The sequence below is a fragment of the Podarcis muralis genome, chromosome 9 (genome assembly GCF_964188315.1).
Source record: "Podarcis muralis chromosome 9, rPodMur119.hap1.1, whole genome shotgun sequence".
Taxonomy (NCBI): Eukaryota; Metazoa; Chordata; class Lepidosauria; order Squamata; family Lacertidae; genus Podarcis; species Podarcis muralis.
The window spans coordinates 60,964,243-60,989,391 of record NC_135663.1 but is presented as its reverse complement, the minus strand read 5'-3'; the positions used below and the strand labels follow the sequence as shown (position 1 = coordinate 60,989,391).

The following is a 25,149-nucleotide window of genomic DNA, read 5'->3' as shown; positions in this document are numbered from 1 at the left end:
AGCCCCACTCACCTCACAGAGTGTTTGTTGTGGAAAAGGAAGGGAAAGGAGATTGTTAGCCGCTTTGAGACTCCTGAAGGGGAGTGAAAGGCGGGATATCAAATCCAAACTCTTCTTCTTCTTCTTCTTGTGCACTGGTTGTGGTGTTTTGGCCAAATGAGCTTCAGCACTCACTCCATGAAGTTAGCAAATACAAGTCATGATTTCCTAACATGATTCTGAATGGCACCACTATTTTCTTAATGCTTTTGGGATCAGCATCTTACCTGGGTCAGACTTGTGGTATGCATTCTTTTCACAAGGTTTAAGAAATGCCATCATAAATATTTTTGAATTTGGAGCAAATGTTAAATAGCTTAGCAGGCCCAGAGAGCTTAATGAACTAACCTGGAAGAACTTTACATGCAGTTAGCGAGAAAACCTGTTGTAGTTTATATTGATTGTTCAGCATATTGGCTGAACAGACTACTTGGCCTGATTCAGCATTATGGAAGAAAATGGTGCTGTGTGGTAATTAGACAGATGTTTCTTCAAACATTTTCAAAGTTGGAGGGCATGGTTGTATTTTGTTTTAACAGTGTGCTATTAATGTTGGGTTAGGAAGCCTTTGGTTATTCTCTCAAGTTCAAGAGTATCTTTTTCATATTTATAATAAGACTAGACGCTCTTTCAGACCAAATGTGAACTTTTTCACCCTTTCAGTTCCTGGCCATCTGTGCTTTCCTCTTTGCATATTTTTGTCAGAAACAAAAAGGAAGATAGTATTACTTGAGCATAGAAATAGTATTATAGCATTAGCATGCAGAAACAACAAATTAAAAATGCTTAGAAAATAATATTTGTATAGTTACAGTAAGTTGCGAAATAAGGTAACAAATTGCTGACACTGTTATTGCAAAGAACGCAAGGCCTGGAAGATGTGAGGAGGTCCAACTGACAGTGATAAATTATGGAAAGATGATTTGACACATATCTATTCTTTTTTATTTTCTTATATCTTTATAATTTGTTTCTTGTTTTTCATTCTTGTATTTTTGAACTTGTGAACCTATGGAAAGAAACGCAATAAAAATATTTATAAAAAAATAATAATAATATTTGTATAGTGTCATCAAGGTATGTTAAAATGTATGAAAGGATCCCTTTCCCTCTGGGACTTATAATCTAGAAAGCAGGCAAAACAAAGGAAGAGAAGTGAAATAGAGACAGTGAAAAAGAATATGTAGTTGCTTCCATATGAGTGTTTGTTGAAGAGTGCAGGTTTTTTGCATCATCCGCACAATATTATCAAAAAGCCAATCTGTCTTAGGTAGTTTGTTGCAACTTTATTGATTGCAATACCACAAAAGACCATTATTGCAGACCACCATTCACTTACAGTTCATAGTGGAAGGATTCACTGGACTAATTCAATTCAGGTTATGAATTGGTAAGAGGGACTGTAATTTGTAAATGACAGTGTACATTGATTGCTCACTGGCTCTTCCGCTCTTCTTGCTAGGGCTTATTGTTGTTTTTTCTTATTTGTGTCATATTTCCACAAAAGAAAGCTGTTGGTTGGGGTTATATGTTTGAAAAAGCTAGTTTGTATATTCTCTCCCTATTTAATCTGAATTAACTGTTTCCATTGAAATTGTGATAGACTTTTAAAAAAAAGCCTGTTGTCAATTATCAATTTGCCATTTTTAAATGTTATGTATGCATGTATGTATATTTGCAGTAATAACCCATTTGCAATATTAAGACCCTGTCTGGAAGAACCATTAGGCTTAGTTACAGTAGGATATTAGGATCAGGGGGTTGTGCCAAAGGCTTCATGGAAAAGGTGGATATTGAAATAGCTGTATTAGGGGCCATAAATTCTTAAACATTTACTAAGATCAGAATGTCTTCTGGGTGGCGGGTCTCTCTTCTGATGGTATTGTCAAGCTTCCCCAAATTTGTGTTGGAATGATAATGCCAGTAATCAGGAAAAACTGCATTGCAGCCAAATTGCAAGAAAGAGAGCTCATTAAGAGTACATCTCCTGAGCATTTATTATAAAGGACTTGACAAAGCTGAACTATTAAGAATTAGTATGGAAACCAAGTTTCTGAAAGAAAGGCGCATGTGTAATTGTATATATAGATCATAATTTTAGATTGTTTTCTCAAATGTACTTAATAACCAAAAACAGTCTGATACCTTGTATTACACGCAAGTTTTTCCATATTAATGAACTTTTATTAGCTGTCCATGCATTTCTTTGTCATATTGTCAACGAAAACAAAAAAACATTCCAGACTATTGTTATATTGTTTTTACCATTATTATGCAGAACGTGTTCTGAACTAAGTGGCTTACAGCCCAATCTAGTGCATGTTTAATCAATAGGAAGCCTCACTGTTTTGTAATAATAATCCTGTGAAATAGGTTAATATCATATTTTACATATCTTGAGAGATGTGAACATTCAAGCCCACCTAGTAAGGTTGTCTGATTGGATGAAGAAGGTGTTTAGTTTCGATTTCTTTGACCCATAAAACTGTCTTCAAGCTCATAGAGGCTATTTTTCCAGTAATGAAATAACATCTCTGGTGGAGAGCTCTTTCTTTCTTTGGCCAGGATCGAAAGAGCTTCTTTATGGCTCAGTCTAGCAATAATGCTGAACCATGGTTGGCGCTTGGACTGTAACGCTAGAAGAGGCCACATGCCTGTACAGTCCCTCCTCCTCTACCGTACTTAAGGGAATGAGTTATTTTCTGGCTTGTTGCAAACCATTACACCCAAGCTGTCAGACTATGGTTTGTGCTTGCCATGCAGACCAAGATCCAAACGTGATTTCTAGGACAAGTGCAAGTTAACAAGTTTAGATATAATGCCCAATGTACGCTTTGCCAAAATCACTGAAGGAACTAATTATGCCAAACTGTTTTAAAAAGCAAAAATCACTGCCTCCTTCTTTCCCCCTCCCCCCTTTTTTTGCCTTTCAGTAAGCGAATATTTTCTGAGTTTTTCTGAGAAAGTCAAGTCCAAAGCTCCCTTGTTGCAAGATTATGTGGATCCAGTCCTTGGCTTGAAGCTGTTAATGTCATTCATGAATTAATGAGATAGGCATGTGATATTTAGCAGTGTTTTACAACTTAATGGCCCGATTCTCAAACTTGTTGAGTCAGTAAATGAATGTTTAAGATGGATCTTATGACTGCTGCACTAATGTGCTGTCACAAGTTATGACATTATATTGGAGTTGCAAGGATGCTTAGGCAGATGTGCATGCTCATCAGGAAGTTCACATTACAAATGTGTGTTGTGTTGTATGCATTATGTTTTAAAGCTGCAGAGGAGTGTTCTCTGTCAGCTTTCCTACAACAGGAAATCCTTTTTAAGGAGACTTGCCTTAGCCAGAAAATATTTTAGAAGAATCATAAAACGCTTCTATTTCATCTGCCTTCTGGTAGAATGTGTGTTTTCGTGTGTGTAAGTTAAACAATTTATAAATTCACAGTATTAGTGCTTATTTCCAACCAGTTTACAGGAGAAAAGTAGGCATGGTGGTTTTGGTGTTGCAGTCTTGACAATGAAGAATTTTGATGAATTATGCATGTTTTCAGTTGCAATAAATCTACTTGTTCATCTAAAGTGGCTGGTTTGAAAGAAAAAATAACTACAGTAAACTACCATAATTTATTTGTGGTTGAATATTGATCATTCGCTAGAAGGATAGCTACCTTAATATTCTACTTAAAAAAAATAAATACAGTGGTACCTCGGGTTACATACGCTTCAGGTTACATATGCTTCAGGTTACAGACTCCGCCAACCCAGAAATAGTGCTTCAGGTTAAGAACTTTGCTTCAGGATGAGAACAGAAATTGTGCTCCGGCGGCGTGGTGGCAGCAGGAGGCCCCATTAGCTAAAGTGGTGCTTCAGGTTAAGAACAGTTTCAGGTTAAGAACAGACCTTCAGAATGAATTAAGTACTTAACCCGAGGTACCACTGAATTGCTCACGTGAGTAAGGAAATTTAACTGCAGCCTCTCTGAATGAGGCTTTTGGAGTGATACCTGCATACATGCACTATGTATCAGATTTTATTTGCATACTCTTATCTTTAGCCATTTGTTTCTTAAAATAGATATATGGGGTGGGGATTAACTTTTCCTCTTGCATGTATTTTATGAAGCAAATACACCTGTGCATAACTGGAGTATGCTGTATAATCTGTAGTTCTTGTACTGTAGTATAAAATCTTGTTTGAACTTGTCCTTGGGAGGTAGATTTTTGTCCTAGTTAAGGCCTTAACTATCTTAATTGATGATATAAACTACAGTTCAGGTTTGTGGTATTGAACTATAGAGTCCTAAACTGCTTGAGCCTAGGTCAATGGCAGCCAGCATGGTGCCTTCCAGATACAGTGGGACCTCGGGTTACATACGCTTCAGGTTACATACGCTTCAGGTCACAGACTCCGCTAACCCAGAAATAGTACCTCGGGTTAAGAACTTTGCTTCAGGATGAGAACAGAAATCGTGCTCTGGCGGCGTGGCAGCAGCAGGAGGCCCCATTAGCTAAAGTGGTGCTTCAGGTTAAGAACAGTTTCAGGTTAAGAACGGACCTCCGGAACGAATTAAGTACTTAACCCAAGGTACCACTGTACAGACGTACCTCCGCTTACATATCCCTCTGGATATATAATCTTCGGGATGCGCAGAAGCATTAAACTGCATCGTGTGCATGCGCAGAAGCAGTCCTCCGGTTGCAAATTCCTTGGGATGTGGCCGGACCTCCGGAACAGATCCTGTTCGCAACTGGAGGTACCACTGTATTGTGAACTGCAGCTCACATCAGTCCCAGCAAGCATGGCTATTGGTCAGGGATGATGGGAGTTGTAGTCCACAACATCTGGAGGGCACTGTGTTAGCTACCCCAGGAGTAAGTTATTTGAGATAAAAACCTGTCCAGTTAGTAAGAGCATGTACTGAAACCTTCCTGGTGCTGCTGCAGCCTGCATCAACTTATCTTACAGCAACCAGGGAGAGGGCCTTTTCTGTTGTGGTGCCCCCTCTTTGGAGTAGCCTTTCCCTAGGAAAAAAAATGCACCAGTGACACCAGAAAATTAGCATTTTACCCAGACCTCTACTGGTTGCTATTTTTTTTTATGTTGATTTTGTACTCATTGTTAATGTTGCCTTGACGTTTTCTTAATTCATCTCTTGAAGATGTACGTGTTTAGGCAAGCATTCCAGAACTTGAACTTTCTGATTACATTGTTTGAATTGGTTTTTTAAAAAACTGTTTTAATTGCTGTGCCTGCAGCAGCCTCGTTTCATAATAAATTTTAATTGTGGATGTCTATAATGTTCTGATGGAATTTTGATGTAATTTAATTTGAATTGAAATGTGGAATTGTATTGTGTGTTTGGATTTTATAATTGATTTTATACTTGAAAATATTTTGGCATGTAAGCAGTATATAAATTTATATAAATACAATACCAATTATAAATTGATAAATACTACTACTAGGTGATATATAAATATTTTCAATAAATGCCAAATAGTAGAAAATTCTGGTATAGTTGTCTAAGGCATCGAGTTCCATTTTGTTTTAAGAATAAATGCTTCAGAGCAAATTATTCCTCTGAAGATTGCCTCTTACGGTGTCTGTAGTATAACCTCTGTGCAACTTTGCACAGCTAGGTATGCAGATAAACAGATCAAGCATCTGAGTGATAAAACGGGAGCAAGTAATAAGCATAGAGGTTGTTCAAAGGGAGCCTTTTTAAATGGGTGAGCAGTTTTCAATTTGCATTTCAATTATTGGTGTAGAAAAGTTTAATATAATTTGCATAAATGTAATTCTAAGGATTGTTGCTTCCCCAATCCAAGTGAATAATGCATGCCACAGTAGCTGCACTTTTGCATCCAGTCCGTAATAGGCTTCGGATCTTTTTTCAGTGTTGCAGTACAACATGGAAGGAGTTTTCTGTGACCTCATCCTACAGACCCAGGCCTAGTACAATGTGGATGGGGCCAGCTAGAAAGGTTCCACTCACCTGATCATTTCTCCAAACCAAGCTGGAGACTGTTGTGTAGGAAAGTCCCTAGCGATTGGCTCCATCCGTGTGATGCAAGCCCTTGAAACAACATAGCAGCAGCAGAGGTTAAAGCCATAACAAAACTTCCACACCACTTGGCTCCCATCTCTAAACGTGTTTGTCCACAGACAGCTTTCCAGGTCATGTGGCCAGCATGACTAAACAGCTTCTGGCACAACAGAACACCATGATAGAAACCAGAGCGCACGGAAACGCTGTTTACCTTCCTGCCACAGCGGTACCTATTTATCTACTTGCACTGCGTGTTTTTGAACTGCTAGGTAGGCAGGAGCTGGGACAGAGCAACAGGAGCTCACCCCGTTGTGCGGATTCGAACTGCCAACCTTCTGATCGGCAAGCCCAAGAGGCTCAGTGGTTTAGACCACAGCGCCACTCACATCCCTTCTTATATAGCTAACCACTATTGGGGATGTGAGGTTTTGTGAATCTGTTCTCGGTTGTTCACCATGAGTTGGATGGTACGGGTATATCTGAATAAACCTTCATCAACCTTTAATCCTTCTATCCATCCATCTCGCACAACTTGTGCTAGATTTTTAACAACAACAGCTCATGATGATAGTATGAGGGCAGTTTTGCACATCGTTTTAAAATTGGTTGCATGAATCGGGCCTCAGACTCTTAAAATATGTTGCATTGACTATGTGAGTTTTTATCATTAAACTCCATACCTCCTGTCAAATTTAGGATTCTGCTTTGATGCAAAGCCTTTTTTCAGTCTGCTTATTATTCAGGAGCCGCATATGTTGAGAAATGATGATTAATTACATTGCAAGTTGTTCTGCTGTCTTATCTTTTAAAACAGCATGTGCTGAGCAAAAGTAGAGCACTTGGTTGGCAGCTCTTAATTTAATCAATTTAGAAACCCAGTGCTATATGGAAAATCCCTGCTTTTTTAGCCCATGCAAATTTAATGTTAATAGAAGTCAATACTCTGTTTCAACAATTTTGCATGTGTGGAAACAATTAGAGGGGGTATAAATTCTTCAGAAAAATCAACCCACCAACTTGAATCTAGCCAAAGCATACCTGGGGTTGCTGAATCTCTAATTGGTTATCTTTTCTAATTTTCAGTGCAATTGCATGTTCTAAAAATTTGTAAATTACAGTTCTTACAGAAGGTTCAGATAATGTAAATAATGTTTTAGAGCTGTTATGCCTGCATAATGGTCTAGGTTTCTAGAATGCTAGTAAATATGTATTAGCTGCGGTATCGCAAGAATTCAGACAGTATCAGTTGAAGAGGACCAGCTGACTCAAAGGCTGAGCGTAGCATATACTGATTAAGGCTGCTTATGTGATGCAGGACTGCTGAAGGGACTGGAAGCCCTTGGCCTGAGATTAGCTGAATTGTCTGCCATGTGTGAAATGACTCTGTCACTGAGGTAAAAATGTAATGTTACCAGCCATAGTTTGGGTCTGCAGTGACCTTCCTCTGAAAGGCAGTGCTTGTGGAGTTGTATTTTCACAAGTATATAAACTTGACTGGAAATGCTGATTCAAGCTGAAATAAGCACAAGCAAAATATGAGCAATTTTTCTGCACTCCATTCATAAAAGGGCAAATCCTCATGGCTTGTAGTAGTCAGAAAAGTTTTTGTTGTTGTTAATGTTTTATTATATTTGCTTTGCTTTGCTTTTTCTTCTTTTGGACAACATTCAATAATTGAAAGGAAGAAACCAAGGGAGGGGGGACGAAGCAGGAGCCACGCTTGAATTACGTTGCTGAGAAAAAACACTGTTGGGCCACATCCATATTACTTAGTTACTCTGAAAATAATAGACTATGCATATATGTTAACATACTCTGTCCAAATAAGTGTTTGGAAGTCGCTGTCTATAGTAAGCTGTACACTCAAACATGGAAAAGGGATTAGTCAGAGAACCTGGGTACTTGCTAGTTCTGAGACACCAGTGATGTGGGGTGGGAAATTGTCCACAGAGGCATACCTATGGCTTGACTAGGTTGGCCCCCACCAAGTGTGTAACCCCGAGGGCAGGGGCGCAAAAATTGTGCCTCTCCACTCACATTTGTTTTGTCAGATTTGTGTTCCTTTTTGTTCATGTCATTGGGTGGGGAAGGCTTCTCCCTTCTAAAGGGAGCAGTCTTGTGTGCTTAAAATAACTGATAGGGGAAAGCCTATAGTTCATTAGCCGTCTATTTTCTTTTTTAAAAAGTTACATCAATATTTTATAATGGAGAAAGACACAATAGAAACCAAAATTGGAATTGTTCTATGTTCAGTTTACCCTGTATTGGAATGACTCTTACATATGTGTGGTCATTAACTGAAGCAGAATATTTCAGTGGGTTTTGAAATCATGGTGGTGATTCAGTTCTTTCTCCCACTTCTCTCCCCCCCCCCATATTTGTAAAGGAAAGGGTTAACAGGATAAGTAACAGAGCCTCTGAGAGAGCATAGGAATTGTGTTCTTTGTCATTTGTGGTTTAGGAAAAAGAGCTTGTGGGCAGTCTCTGAAAGTGCTTTTATACAAGCTGTTAGTGCTGGCAGGAGTTAATGGTAAGAGGATGAGGAGACAAGCGAGAGAAAATGCAGTGGATGCTTTAATGAAGCTGATTAGTGTCCTTCCTGATGAAAGTAGCAATTCAGCCTTCTCTGTTCATTTTCTTTTTAATTACCCCTTCTAATTATTTAGATAAGAGGGCTTCCTACAAAATCCTGTGCTCCATATTTGAATGTAATAGTATTCTCTCAAAAGAAAGAAAAGGAGGAAAAGGGGGAGTGACACCCATCTACTCATAAACAGGCAGACCATGTGTTTCTCTTGTCCTGGTTGGATGAACAAATCTTCTTTATGTGCATTGCTGCTTGCCCTGTTGCCTAGACGATAACTTGCTCTCACTGAAGATGTCTGGCTCCCGTAAAGAGTTCGACGTGAAGCAGATTTTAAAAATCAGATGGAGGTGGTTCGGGCACCAGCAATCTACTCCTAAACCTAGCATCGACTGCCAGCCAGGAGACTTCTGGGACAGAGGACATAATGCAACTACTGGTGGGATAAAGTTCCTGAATCCAGGCACCCTACCACTGCCTTTTACATCAATTGGTTTTCCGAAGTCCAACCAACAGGCTTTCCAGAATTCACCTTCTTGGCCAATGGCATCCAGCTCTGAAGTGCCTACATTTGAGATCACCCCAGAGGACTGTGAAGGTGCACATTGGCTTGAAAGACCATATGCTGAAGATGGAGCTAGTGAAGAAGAAAATGTATCTGACAGCAGTTCATGCAGGTTGTTACTTCCTTATTGTGAGAAATTAGTTGTGCCCTATATTTATATGCATAAAATGGGGGAGGGGGACACCTTCCACTGTGGTGCTGTAAAAATACTTAACCATGGTGCAGCCAAGGAACTGGAATTCCAACTATTTTGCAGTGTATATATAATGTTTCTTTCACTGGCATTGCAAACCTGTATCAAAAGTATTTCTAAAGAGGCTGGAGATGGAATTTGCATTCTGTAGCAGCTACATTTTCAAGGCTCTGTGAAGAAGGGTTGATGGAACTAGGAGACAGATATTTTAGCTATAATCTCTTGGTATGTTCTGCATTCTAATGTGTTACCTTGACCTATTTTTTTCTGGAAATTACTACTTGTGTTCTGAACATGAGGCAGAAACAGAGTAATATTTAAGGTTAGTTTTTGAGGCTCTTTGAACCAGTCTAGCTGAAAAAAGGTTGGGTGTCATACTGTAGAGAATATATGACTGGGGTTGCATTTATAGTAAAATTAAAATAATATTTTGCCATAACATTATGCTAGCTGAACATTTTAGGTATTTTGTGGTATTTGAGATAGCAATCCTATATACACTTACCTGAGAGTAAATCCAATTGAACTTACTGAGAAGACATATATTTGATTGCTCTGTAAGAACTTACCCTACTGTGTTTATTTTCCTATAGAATTTTTTTAATTGCAATTTTATTTTGGGGGGAGGTGTCAGGTTTTCTTTTATCTTCTTTAATTTATTCAGCTGTATACTACAGAAGTGGTACTTTTAAAATGTATTTTGCTACTTTGCACTTTGTAATGTTGTGTATTGGTGAAGCTGGTTGCTGATTGATCCCTCCAGTCAAAGTGTATTTGCATATTTTTATTTGAGTTTTTGCACTGAGAAGAAATCATATTTCAGAAGGGTAGGAGAGTTGGAAGGAAAAACACAAATTTGACTCATTTTTCAGTGCATTTTTTAAAAAGTGCCATGTGGAAAAATTGTATGGAGCTGAAGGTTGAAATCCAAAATGTTTGAAAAAGTAACTAGGTAAATAATAAATGTAGATGGCTAGAGTAATATTTGTACCTCAGGCTACATAGACTGATTTTAGTGTTTTAAAAAACATCTGTTCAGTGTTTGTACAAAGACATTACTGTTAGTACACAAATTATTTGCAAGGTGTCAAATGAATTTTGTAAAAGAAAGGTCCCATTCTTGCAGAGATGTTTCTCTGGATTACAAAACAGCACAGAACAGCAATTCTGTTCTTGGTGATCATCATTAAAGTGGTGCAGGGGCTGGTTAAATAATAAATGTGGAAGAAAACATTAGCATCTCTCCAGGTACAGCATCCCCAGTTAATAGAGATACTGTATCCCCACCAGTACCTCCATTTGCACTTGCAAACATGCTAATGTATATGCAGGTTAATGGGCACGATCCAATCCCATGTTTGCATGCAATGGAAGATGACTGTAGAGAAGTGCAAAGTCTGGAGGTCAAGTGTACATGCCATTTATTCATCCAGCCCTCTGTAGCTGTGTGAAGTTACAAAACAACACCAGGCATGCTACAATAAAGTGCTATCCACTTTCCAACAAGGTGTCAATCCATTCTTGCAGTTCTCCCCTTATGGCTGCCAGCTCCCAGCCCAGGCATGCATTTTTGCCAATAATCACAACATGCTCAGTGTCCAGCTGCATCAACTTGATTAGGAGTAAGAGGTCCTGTTGTCTGAGATGTAGCCAGCACGTGTGTCTCTGACCCTACAGGATTTATCACTTTAGCTAAGAAGAGGTGGAAAGGTCTGGTAGAACAATGCACTCAGGTCTTAAGTCTGCTGAAGGTTGGGTCCAGAGTGGTCAAAGCATTCTGGTTCAAAAGGCTTCTTTCGCCACTATTCTGACTGCTTAGATTGCCTGCCTAGTTAGGACTTTTTGGGATTCCCCCCTTGTGATGCCACCTTCTTGCATGAAATCCATTGGCATGGGGAACACCATGTAAGTAGACATTCATCTCTCTGTTTATAAAGGCTGGAGTTTTGCCAGTATTTAGTATTTTTTTCCTTCATCTTTTTTAAATTTTACTTATTTTACTTTTACTTGCTGTCAACAATGAGAATTTTGGTTGTGTTTTCTTGTAAAACAAGGCATAGCTTTCTTCATTAGAAATATGTTCTGATGTCAAAAACTTTATCAAAATCTGTTGCTTTGTAATTTTTACTTAAGAGATGAGTAGTGAAAGATGAATAAAAACAAAAACAATGCGCACCTATGTCTTTCATTAGCATTTAAATCTCCTTTCTCCTATGGATCTAATGAAATGTAGACTTTTCCTGTGGAATTCCATTTGTAGTGTTACAATTAATAGGGACCTAAGACATAGCAGAAATTGCCTAGACTTCTGGAGTTGGATTGCAGAATTACTGTAGTATCTTAACAGCAGAGATGCTTGCAGTTCCAAAGCAGCTAAAGCTGGTAGCTGAAGCATTCATGTAAATAAAAGTTGTGATGATAGTGTCAATGTGTACTACTATTTGTTCTGGGGATAATTAAATTACCTGCCATGTTGCTGGAAATAGAACCTAACCTTGATGTAGAAGATTGTCTTTAGCAACCTCTCCTGGGTGCTATTTCTTGAAAAATGTAAAATTATGGATGTAAAATTTAGCCAAAGGTGTTGTCTGCACCTTGGTGTTCAGTTGTAGGTTATGCACATACTTGAAAATGGTTGAAATGATTTAGTTGCTTTATAATGATGTGTTTTCTGTTTGTTTGTTTGTTTGTTTGCTTGCTTGCTTGCTTGCTTGCTTGCTTGCTTGCTCGCTCGCTTGCTTGCTTGCTTGGTTGTTTTTAAATTTGAGTGGCTCTAAATTATCTTATAGATATGAATTGTAAAAGTCTCAGGACAAAGTTAGGATTGGAGAAACCAATTTTTCTCTGGTTTATGTCACTTTCTCATGTATTCACCCGGAAGTCCATTCTATCTTGTTTCTGCATTAATCTCATGCACAAAATTGCACATTGAAGCACCTTTCTACATTAATTTTCTACCAAAATATGTATTTTTAAACCTGTTCTGATTTTCTTTTAGCTGAGAACTGTACTAGAACATTTGGGAAGTGGGAAATGCAGTGGATAGTCAAGTTTGATGTATACATTAATTTGGGAGGTGCAATTTCTAGTTGAATTTGTAAAGATCAAGTTCCTCAAGTATCCCTAAACTAATTTGGCAAAGATAATAAAAATTCCATGCCACTTTGAGATCTTGCATACTGTATATGGTTATAAATAAACCTGTAGTGAAGTGACAGTTGCACTCTCTTACATTTGTTCATACTTCCACTGCACTGTGTGTTGTCAGAAAAGATGCTTCTCAAGCATCTTTTTTTCAAGATCTTGTATATGTGCTTTATGTGGGTGTGGGTACTTTATTTGACCCCCTTGGCTGTTGTTTGCAGGGATAGAAAATAAGAAGTAGAAGGGCTCTTGTGACCATACCATGCTTTTCTTCTTTAAATTAGCAGGATTTGACAGTAGTGTGTTTGTAACAGATTTTACGTGTGCTTGAACAACAGACTTCACACAAGACTGTGGGTGATTTCATTAAACTGTATATTTAAATCACCTAGCAAGTTTGCTCTTATATTCACCACCAAGTGAACCAGCTGCTTGTGCTTTATCAACCAAAATTCACGTCCCTTTGAAAGAGTCCTTTGAAAAAGTCTCTGCACTTGAAATATGTTAGGATGAAAATATAAAATTTAATTAATATTTTTATGTGCACCTTCACTCTTACAGAAGATTTAGGCTTCAACCTTATACGCAAGTACTAGAGAGTATGACCTATTGAACTTAAAGGTAAAGGTACCCCTGACCATTTGGTCCAGTCGTGGACGACTCGGGTTGCGGCGCTCATCTCGCTCTATAGACCGAGGGAGACGGTGTTTGTCCGCAGACAGCTTCCGGGTCATGTGGCCAGCATGACTAAGCCGCTTCTGGCGAACCAGAGCAGCGCACGGAAATGCCATTTACCTTCCCGTCGGAGCGGTACCTATTTATCTACTTGCACTTTGACGTGCTTTTGAACTGCTAGGTTGGCAGGAGCTGGGACCAAGCAACAGGAGCTCACACCATCACGGGGATTCGAGCCGCCGACCTTCTGATCGGCAAGCCCTAGGCTCTGTGGTTTAGACCACAGTGCCACCCACGTCCCTTTCTATTGAACTTAGTGGGGCTTTATGTTCAGGTTAGTGATGTGAATGTTGGGAAGAACATAGTTGCGCATGTATTCGTCTATGTCATCTAGTGAATGCTACCTTGGAGTCCATCAGCATAGTTGTACTACACACACACACACACCTCTGCACTCACCATAGCACAGAACAACAAACCATAGTTTGGCATCAAGGGATTGAGCCTGTGCTTGTATACTTTCTCCTCCTTCCTTCGGATGCTCTGCTTAATTATTTAGTTCCTGGCTTGCAGCTAACCATCATTTGCTGTTGCAGCCAAGCACCAAAACCACATTTTGATCCTGGCTTTCAGTCTTCTTTGACAAGCATAAACCATAGCCTTCCTGTTCAGGTGCATTGGCAAACGGATTTGCTGCAAATCAGAAGTTTACTAATTTCATGTATCCCCCCTGTACAAAATTGGCAAGCACCAGCATGACTAACTTGGCTTCCTATAGCATCACACTGACATTTTGTGAACTTTTTTTGCTGTTTAAAACAGTGTACATAAGCTGTTTCTCCTCTCCAGTGCTAAAGCATACAATTGATTAGATAAGCTTTGGTGCAAACAGAATCCTCCTTTAGCAAGACTACCCTCTTCCACTGCAGAACATTGCATCATTGATGCTGGATCAGCTCTAGTGCCAATTGTAGCACTAATCGAAAAATGTGGGCTTTTGGAAATTGTATGGAATGACCCTCCTTTGTCATATCATTGACCTTTCTATTGTTACTTTGTAAAATATCAGACCTGCAGTTGCCTTATTCAAATGTCAACAACATTTGAGTATCCTGATGTGAACCATGGTATTATTTCCACCTTTACACACAGGTATTAAGGCTGTCATAGAACCATAAAGGCTTATATTACCATGTTCCTAATTGTGGTTGCCCGACTAACTATAGCCAAACACTGGAGAACATTAGCAGGCAATTTAATCACAAGTTAAATCAGTTATCCCATATACAGGCAATTTAATGATGGAATGGACTACCCAGATATGGAACTTGGCCTTGATAGAAAGTATAACGCACACAAAATGGTGTTCTGCAGACTGGGAAAGTTTATTCAACTTGGTGAAGCTTGATAGCTTATGTGACTATGAAGAAACATGATTTTTGTCTGCCTGGCTCCCATGGTTGCATGTGGAAAAGTACTTTTAATCTTTTATTTCATTGATGGCTGACCTGTCTGGGGTGTGGGTGTGTGGAGGTTGTGCAGAGGGGGCTTGTTTCCTCCTTGCTTATTTACCTTGTGTTCTTTCTGTATTCTGTGAAAACAATTTAAAAATGCAGTTTGCGCCTGCAAAATATTCAGTGTGGACATGCTGCTTCATGTCCCATAATATCCTGCTGAAATCCACAAATGTTCTCTGTGTGTCTTTCCTGCTTTTGTTGTGTTTTAGTGCTTCTCCAGACGCCAATAATGTGAAAACACTGGGGATGCATTGCATAACAAGTAATAAAACTAAATGATGTGTAGGTAGTCCTGTATAACTCCACCACTGATGCACTGTTATTGTGTGAATGACAGCTTGCAGAATAAACCCACACTCGTTGGGGGGGGGGGGGGACATGACTCTTCTCTATTGTGGACTCTGTTAGAAGTGGATGATGGCCCTTCTCTCAAGCATGTATATAGTCATCACTCATTTGAAGGCATAGGTGGGATGGCATCGACCCTTAGCTTCTTCCAGTCAGCAATTTGTGGGGTTTTTTTACTCCATGGGAGGAGTACTTTCACAAACATACTGCCTGCAGCCTTGGTTGTAGCTGAGCCTCCTGCTGCTCTGCTTCTCGCTGGCGTGGGAAGACATGTCAGAGGTCACTGCTGCTTTCTTTCTACCATCCATCTATATATCTTCTTAATAGGCTGTTAATTTTGAAACCTAATTATGGTCACATAATTGCCAGTGGCATTAATTGCATCTTTGCTGAACAATTAACCACTTTTCCTGGCATAAGATGTTCATTAGCATGGTGCTCTGGTTGCCTTCAGAGAGATGGCTGGAGCTCATAAAATGATGCTTGGACTTCAGTATCTCTTTGGATGTACGTGCAGAAGAGTGTTTTTGTTTTGCATACACCTAGCAGCAAAACTGTAAATAAAATAAACTGCACTGTAAATAAGTCTTTGTTAGGTAGTCTGACTTCTTCGGTATAGGTAAAGGTACCCCTGCCCATTCGGGCCAGTCTTGCCAGACTCTAGGGTTGTGCGCTCATCTCACTCTATAAGCCGGGAGCCAGCGCTGTCCGCAGACACTTCCGGGTCACGTGGCCAGCGTGACAAGCTGCATCTGGCGAGCCAGAGCAGCACACGGAACGCCGTTTACCTTCCCGCTGGTAAGCGGTCCCTATTTATCTACTTGCACCTGGGGGTGCTTTCGAACTGCTAGGTTGGCAGGCGCTGGGACCGAACGACGGGAGCGCACCCCGCCGCGGGGATTCGAACCGCCGACCATGCAATCGGCAAGTCCTAGGCGCTGAGGCTTTTACCCACAGTGCCACCCGTGTCCCCCGTTCCACCCGCGTCCCCCGTATATTCTTCGGTATACTGTTCTATAAAAATACTGTCATGTACTTTTAAACCATTTCCACAGATACAGCTGGTTTTATATTGACATAGAGAAAAAAGTTCAATGGGAAAACAAAATTGCATTGGAAGTGCAAGAGGCATTAAAATATATATGTATTTTGTTGACCTGTTACTTAGTTCATGAATTGTGGTTATTCTACATTGTATGGTTGCTTTAACTGAGTAGCACTTGAAAGTGGAAACTGAATAATACAAATGGAATACAAAGGCAGTTTGCAGTGTAGAACAAACTGGCATGTCTTTGTTGGTGGGAATGCAATGATTAAATGCTGTAAGAATTATAACTTTTTAAAAAAATCCTCATGATATGTGCCATTAGTATCCAATCTTTTGTCAGTCACAGCAAGTCTTATATGGAAGAAGCTGTTAGAGATTCTGTACTTTGTCAAAAATGCCTACAAATGAATTTGTCTATTATTTTCTGAAATGCATAATACAAACATATTTTATCTCAGGCTGTGAATATGAGTTTAAAATATATATCTTTTGTGCTTCCAGGACTTCTAGTAGCAGCCAGACTCTGTCATCGTGTCATACGATGGAGCCTTGTACATCCGATGAATTTTTCCAGGCTCTTAACCATGCAGAGCAAACCTTTAAAAAGATGGAAAACTACCTGAGACACAAACAGTTATGTGATGTAGTATTAGTTGCTGGTGACCGTCGGATTCCAGCACACAGGTAAATATGCAATTAGACTTTTCTTAAGTTATAACAAACTTCCCAAATTGACTGTCTGAAAAGTTCCATAACTAGTCCACTTGCAATATGTTCATGTGGTGGTTTGAACCAAATATATTTTTTTCTAACAGCTGTCAATGCAAAAGTCTTGTCCAAAAGAAATATTTGCAGTAATTTGAAAATCATAGAAAAATTAAGCACATGGGTAGTTTTTACATAAATATTTCACTGCTTGTGAAAAAGGAGCTGCTGGTGTATATTTGTCTGTAGGTAAGGTAGTAATTTTATTCATCTAGCTAAAAGCCATAACAAAGCACTTGTTTGTAAACACATCTGCTTATAATGGGAAATGTGATCTACATGGCAAATTTTATTTATTGAATTGTTGCTAGCCTTTTGTTTATTTTTCATTCATGAACTTCCCCATACCATTTGGTTGTCTATTATTACTACTAGGAAGTAGATGTTTTCACCCATTAGGGCTGGGCGATAACTGGTTTTTAATATCACAATATATCACCAGCTAAATATCACGATATAATAATAATAATAATAATAATAATAATAATAATAATAATAATAATAATAATTTTTATTTATACCCCGCCCTCCCCAGCCAAGGCCGGGCTCAGAGCGGCTTACAAGCAATAATAAAAACAAGAAGCATGATTACAACTTAAAAACAAAAATAAAATACAACATTAAAATAATGGAACATTAAAATATTAAAATGTAGCCTCATTGCAGGAGGAGAAGGAAAAGAAAGAGAGGGAGGGAGGGAGGGAATCAAATTGGCTCCAAGCCATATTATTTCATGATATCTGAAATAACGAAGGAACTACGCAGAGGCGAATTGCTACTGTTACTACATAAGGGTCTAAAACTGATAAATGATTATATTATCAGTCACCTCATGGTCACTTTCAGCAGCAGGCAAGCCGAAATGCATCCAAATGGGACTTTTGGTTTTGGGCTTGGCTACCAAATGGTGATATTCAGGGCAATCCAAAGTATGGTGATGAGTGAATACAAATAATCTGGGACTGCCAGCAGGCCTACTAGGCAGCAGCAGCCTAGCAGCGGCAGAATCAACGTTGTTTGGGGGGGGGGGGAGAAGCAGCCTGGCAGTAGTGGCACAATAATCAGCAGCCTGTTAAGCCTCACCATGGCAGTGGGCAGGCTTGGCAGAAGTGGCGGCAGCCTGCAAGGTCTTGCCGTGGTGGCGGCAGTAGTGGTGGTCTTGCAAGGCCTTGCGGCAGTGGCAAAAGCAGCAACGGCCTGCAAGGCCTTGTCATGGCTGTGGCAGTAGCGGCGGCCTGTGAGGCCTTGTGGTGGCAGCAGGAGACGGTGGCAGAAGCAGAGGTGACCTGTAAGGCATTGCTGAGGCAGGCTGCCACAGCTTCTGCCACTGCCTCCCACTGCTGCCACGAGGCCTCGCAGGCTGCCACTACTGTTGCTGCCATCTCTTGTTTTCGCCGTAAGGCCTCGCAGGATGCCGCTACTGCTGTCGCCTCCAGTCACAGTCACAAGTCTCTGCAGGCCTCTGCTGCGAGTCCCTGCAGGCCGCCACTGCTTCTGCTGTGATTTTTCATTGCCGCCGCGAGGCCTTGCAGGCCGCTGTTGCTGCTATCATTCCCTGTCACTGCCATGAGGCATTACAGTCCCAGATTATTTGTTTTCACTATGTCTCATCGCCGTACTTTGGATTGTCCTGAATACCACCATTTGTTAGCCAAGCCCAAAGTTCTGTTGGGTTTCATTTTGGCTTGCCTGCTGATGAAACTGTTTGTGATGACTGATAATATTGTCATTTATCTGTTTTAGTCCCCTAAGTACTAGCAGTTGCCAGGACATTTCGCCTCTATATAGTTCCATCCTTATTTCTGAAATTGTGGTAGGTTGCAGTGTTTAGCTGGTGATAACATTGCAACGTTTAGCTGGTGATATTGTGAGGTTTAGCTGCTGATAAAATTGCAGTTTTTAGCTGATGAGTTATCACGATGTTGAAAACCAGATGTTGCCTAGCCCTTACACACATTGTAATTCCCTATATATTGCCAGCTCAAATATTATGAAACAGTTATCATGATGTGAACTTCAAACTGGTTTTGGATGATATATTGATATATTGCCCAGTCCTAGCACCCATTGAACTGCATTTCGCCAAAAAGTTCTCCTTTTTGTCTCAAAATTCAGATTAGCTTTAAGTAGTATTTTTTACTGGGCAGTGAAGTTGTAAAGCACCAAAGAGGTAGGTTAAGAAACATATTGAGAAGTAGATGATATCATAGTTTGTCAAGTTCAAAATGTTTTCAGAAATGACATTAATGTGAATGTCATTTTCACATCTTTTGTTTCATATGGTTACAGATTAGTGTTGTCTTCTGTCTCGGACTACTTTGCCGCCATGTTTACTAATGATGTAAGAGAGGCAAGACAAGAAGAAATCAAAATGGAAGGTGTTGAGCCAAATGCACTATGGGCTTTGGTGCAATATGCATATACAGGTAATGAAAGTGGTTGGTAAAGTTGTCTAATGTATGTACATTTGTTTATTTTATTAGCTTTCTCACCTGCTCTGAAGGGAAGGGGCTGTTTACTCAAATATCAACAAAACCCAACTCCTGATACAGTGGTTCCCCCAAATCTGTACTGTCTCATTTATTTCCTCTTAACTCACCAATAACCTGGTAACTGTGGGGTATAGGCCACAAAGCCAACCAAATATAGATGTTTATTCTGTTTTGCGGTATTGGTGTTTATTGTTAACCATCCTGATAACTTCAGTTATTAGCAGTGTGAAAGTATAAGTTAATATATAAATAGGGAAGACTGCAAAAACTCCTTTTTACGGCCCAGGAAAGGATTTGAGTGAAAAGGCCTTCCTTTTGACCTGTCTAAGCCAGTCTCATCCCTGTACCAGCCAGGGACACAGCTCAGACCTGTAGTGGATGTAGCTGGAAACCTGGCAGTTAAAGTGGCAACACAGCTTCTTTCTTCTATGCACCTCCAACCTCATGAACACAAAGTTGTCCTTTCTGGAGGCTAGGAGTCTAGCTTATGAGAAAAGACTAGGTGCATTTGGGGTTTCTTCATTTAGAATAAATATGACTTAGGAGAACATAACAGATAGAGGTTTGTTAAATGTTGAATGGTGTGGAGAGAGTGGGTTGGATTCAGACTAATTTGCGCTGCCACTAAATTCCCATTGAAATCAATATAACTGGTCATGACTAACTTTTCCCATTGATTTCACTGGGACCCAAGTTCCACTAATTTAGTCTGGGTCCACTCCAGAGAGCTTTCTCTTCCCTCCCTTAGATTGGTCTGATCTAGCAGAGTTGCTCTTGTAATATTATTATTTCCTAAATACCTTAAACTTCTTTCTGACTCTTCTAGGTCGCCTTGAATTAAAAGAAGATAATATTGAGTGCCTGTTATCTACAGCATGTATTCTTCAGCTCTCTCAGGTTGTAGAAGCTTGCTGTAAATTTTTAATGAAGCAGCTTCATCCATCAAATTGCCTTGGAATCCGGTCCTTTGCGGATGCACAGGGTTGCACGGATTTGCACAAAGTAGCCCACAATTACACCATGGTAAGTTGTTTATATGTGCATCTACTGTCTGTTTATTAAGGAACATTGCTTTAAGGTGATCATTCTGTCAGAGCAAGTATTTTGGTTTGCCAGACCGAATGATTCCCCCCCCCCCCAATGTTCTGCAAGTTCTTTGACTCACAAAAACCAATTTCAGTGGTTGCAGGGGGAGGAGAGGGACAGAAAGTCCCACTGCTCAAGCAGAAACTATTGTGCAGGGCTTCCATTGGTGGGACCCATTGAATTCTGCTCTCTGGATTTATTTTATTTTACAGGGATCTAGGGGAGAGAATAACAATGTTTTGGGTACTGCAGAATATGTCCCCTGAATAGCTGGCATGGCTTATGGATAAGATATTGAGCTGGAAACTCCCAGCTCACATAATCTCTGCTGTCAACTGATTTGCTTTGGGCAAGCTGCTCCGTGTCTGACATGAAAAAGAAATTTGCCTACCCTAGGGGACTGATGATTGCTGGGATAATGATATTTGTGGTGATGATATCTGAAGTGCTTTTAGCACTAAGAAAGAGCGCTCCTATATACACACACACTTGGGATGGGTCAGTCGGTTCTGACATTCGTTTGGTATTTTCTGTTCCACTTTCATCTGGTATTTTCCTTTCTGATTCAATTGGTTTAGCACACACACTGGCAAAGCAATCCAAAGTTTCAGTTGCTGTCGCTGAGGCTTTCTGGAGCTGAGTTGCTCATTGCAGCAGCAGTGGAAGGGTGGGCAAAGGGGACAGGCAAATCAGGCAGGATCCTTGCACCAGCAGTTGGTCTCGCAATGAATCTGTGCTAGGTGTGAGAGCAGCTCAGATCAAGTGGATTCGAGGCCAGCTCAGTTCCACCTTCAGAATGCCCTGTTTTGGGACTTTCTGTCATCAGGGATACTGCTGGCAGGCCTTCCACCTTCCTGCACTTTCAGGCAGAAGGGAGAGGTCTGGGCCAGTGGAGTGCTGCTTGCTTGCATCATTGTACTGGTAAGAGGCTGGCAGTAGCAAGCAGAGGAATGCCGCTGCTCAGTCCAACCCTCCCCTCCAGCCTGATATGTGTATGGGGGTTTGATTGTAATCTAAATAATAAATATTTTTCAGCTGATTTAATTATATATAAACTTTTGATGTTCTTGTTTTTAAAATGTTTCAAATACGTTATCTTTAATTTTTTATTGTTTGTGGGGTTTTTTTTTACTAGTTCTCTGTTTTCCACCCTGCGCTCCTTTGGGATGAAGGGCAAGTTATGTATTTAATAAATTATATCAGCATATAGTGGTACCTCTGGTTGCAAATGGGATCCAACCGTTTGCAACCTGAGCAGAACGCAACACACGCCTGCGCAGATCGTAATTCGCCGCTTTTGCGCATGCGTCTGCGCATGGCGAAACCCGGAAGTAACCCGTTCCGTTCCTGCTGGGTTGCCGTGGGACGCAACCTGAAAATGCTCAATCTGAAGCGTCTTTAACCCAAGGTATGACTGTATTCAGAACAACTTGGCAGATGTGTGGCACAGAGATAAACTGATCTCTGTGTTCTACCACTCACCTGCCATCTTGCTCTCAAGTTGGGTTACTTTTGCAAAATATGAAATTGGTCCTCAGTGCTTCCAAAGATTCGTAGATATATGGTGAACCTGCTGTAATGTGTAAAGTACATGCTCTGAGCATCTATACAAGAGAGCTTAGTGGTGCCTAGTATTCAGAAGTATGTATTCTATTTGGCTATAATAGCTAGTTGCCATTGGTAGACCCTTTCTTCACAAATGTCTCTAATCCCTTTTGAAACCAGCAGCCGTCCTTGCATCTTCTGGCAGGGAATTCCATAAATCAATCATCTTATGCAAGTAAGTACTTTCTTTTGTCTGCCCTGACCTGTTGCCAGTCAATTTCATTGGGGTAATCCAAGCAGGTCTAGTACTTTGCACTTGATCCTTCACCTTTACTTGCCCACATAATAATAAGTAGGTTTGGACAGTTCTCCAGTAGCACACTTTGAGCATAATGTACTCTGGCACAGTTTCAGAGTACAAATAACTAAGATTGAACTGATTGGGGGGACAGATCCTGCTACACTTCCGGTGCATGTGTGCATAGGCCGAGAGAGTAGACAGTACTCTGTTGAGCCTATGAGAATAATCCATGCACAGATGCAGTATCCGCAGTAGACTAGTTTGTTTCCTTTCCATCTGTCTGAGTTCTGCCTAGAGTAATGTTAGACTCTTGTTAAACTGTTAAAGAATTGTTCCTACTCTTGCTAAAGATTTCACCTCAAGAATTCAGACAGGCAAGGTATATCCTTTCTGTTTTTCCCAGTGGTTCGTGATCAGATCCTTTCTACCTTTTGTATGCTTTTGATGCACCATTTCCTCCTCTGTTAAGAAGCTTTTGAGACGTATTATAAAGCTGTGGCCATTGAAATAGCTACCTTGAAGCTATTGACACTGCAATAAACAGTGACACAATTATAACCTTTAATAGTTTGACAGGAATGAAATTTAAATTAGTTGGATTTTAGAAAGCTATTTTCCAGAGTAATTAGTTGTGCTAGATGAACCCTTCCAAGGGCCTTTTTTAATGTTGTTTAGTTCCAACAGAGACGTGAAATTCAATTTTAGTAATAATGGTTTGAAACGAATGTTGCCATGGAAACAGAATAGAAATCTGTAGTTCAATTGAATGTTCATGTAGAATAAATCCCCTACTAATTTCATTTGCTTAAAAACTGCTTTAAAGCAAGGAAATGTTGGCACTAAAAACAGCAACCATTTTATGTTTATTTTTAAAAGTATTATAATAAGTGTGCAATGTACCTATACCAATGCTAAAACACTGTACCTTATTAAAAGCAGTTTATTGTGCATTGTGCTTCAAATGGCGGTAAATAGCAGAAAAGGCAAAGTAGGGAGCATTTGTGCATGCTTGCTTCATTTGTTTATTTAAAATATTTACACTCTGCCTTTCCTCAGCGTCCCTTAAGGAGGGTAATTAGTAAAATACAACTCAATACAAACAGTACAAAGCTGTGTTTTCAGGGAAATGTTACCCCATGCAGCACAGGTTGAACTCCTATTTCTAGACACACACACCCCCCCTATTCTATTAATCAAGAGCATGTTGTCTTGTCTGGATTAAGTTGTAGTTTTCTTTCTATCATTCAATCTATTACCAACTTCATACACTGGTTCAGCACTTCCACAGCTTCCCTGGAATGCGATGGGAAGCAGGGAGGGAGGGAGGGAGAGATGAGTGTCATCCACACATTGGTGGCACAGATTCCAAACATCTTTATGACATCCCAGCATGGCGGACAAACAAAAACCCTGTGGAACCCCACAGGCCAACAGCCAAGGGGGTGAGCAGGAGTCCCCCCCAGAGCCTCTTTCTGTTGCATCTCCACACTGTTTTGCTTCTTATGAAGGCTTAAAAAATATTAATGTACAATGAATGTGAAATATTTCTAGTTCCATTTAAACCTGTTTTGGCATTCCAGTTGGCCCTGTTCATATGTAGCCTTATCTAAGGAGCTGAGCTGTTTACTTCATGTAGGATGTATATATATGCAGTTAAAGCATCCAGTCTTATAAAAAGCTCTTTCGTAAGGCTTTTATATGAAACTAGGAGTTGTTCAATAATGCAAGTTCACAACTAATTTTAAACGAAAACAACTGTGTGCGGGCCTGCCAAAGATTCAGTTGAAGTATTTCTTGGTTTACGAGATCTTCGAGCAAGTAATCTCAAGAGGACTGATCTAAACTAATAGGCTTTCATTAATGGAACAATGCATTTAGTGTTTCTTGAAAAGGTTGGCATGGTTTCGTTTCACATACTAAAGCTTGACATATAAATAAGTAAGACAGATTTCAGTTCTGTGTCACTTCAGTTTACAAGAGGGTGGTGCTCCTGTATTAAAATAATATAATGTTCCTCAATTTTTATACTCTATTCATTGCACTGTTCATTTTAAGCAATAAGGTTTATATCTTTATTATATTGTTAGAAGCCCAAGTGCAGAATATGATGTGTTATACAAAATTCAGTGTTCCACATTTTAGCCCTTATGGTGGCCAATAGGAGCTTGAAGTACAGTGGTGCCTCGCAAGACAAAATTAATTCGTTCCGTGAGTTTTGTCGTCTTGCGATTTTTTTCATCTTGCGAAGCACGGTGTCGGAAAAGTTTTGGAAAAGCTTCAGAAATCACCAAAGTCTTCAGAAACCTCAAAAAAGGCTACTACACGTGCTATGAGTTGCTCCTCAAAGTCAAGTCGCAACTGTATTAACGGTGTTAAGAAAAAGGAAACAAACTTGCAAGACGTTTCCGTCTTGCGAAGCAAGCCCATAGGGAAAATCGTCTTGCGAAGCAGCTCAAAAAACAAAAAACCCTTTCGTCTTGCGAGTTTTCCGTCTTGCGAGGCATTCGTCTTGCGAGGTACCACTGTATATGAGATGGTTGGTTTTACTTGCAATGTTTTTGCAAATTTTCTGTAGGTGTGTTGGGAAATGGAGCTTGGGCTGAAGTCATCTATCTATACTCACTTGCTAGGGAGTAACCCCATTGAACATAATAGGAATTGACTTCTAAGTAAATATGCATAGATTGCATTGCAAGAGGGAAATTGATGACAGTAAACGGGAGGCATGAATTCATTAAACCAAGTGCAGTCACTAAGTACTAGGGTGTAGGAGCTGATCTGCAAAACCTAATCCT

At 40.0% G+C, this 25,149-nt stretch overlaps 1 protein-coding gene across 3 annotated transcripts in view; it reads left to right on the top strand.

The window, feature by feature from the left end:
* KLHL5 (kelch like family member 5) overlaps nucleotides 1-25,149 on the top strand; it is a 47,125-nt gene that overhangs the window by 6,663 nt on the left and 15,313 nt on the right. For 2 of the 3 annotated variants that reach the window (XM_028743102.2, XM_077934383.1), the window contains exons 3-5: nucleotides 16,667-16,849; nucleotides 19,220-19,356; nucleotides 20,249-20,445. In XM_028743102.2, coding sequence (XP_028598935.1) covers nucleotides 16,707-16,849; nucleotides 19,220-19,356; nucleotides 20,249-20,445 — 477 coding nt within the window. In that variant the 5' untranslated portion in view covers nucleotides 16,667-16,706. Of the gene's footprint in view, nucleotides 1-8,954; nucleotides 9,353-16,666; nucleotides 16,850-19,219; nucleotides 19,357-20,248; nucleotides 20,446-25,149 lie in introns of those variants that run through there. The other variant, XM_028743101.2, reaches the window with a different exon arrangement.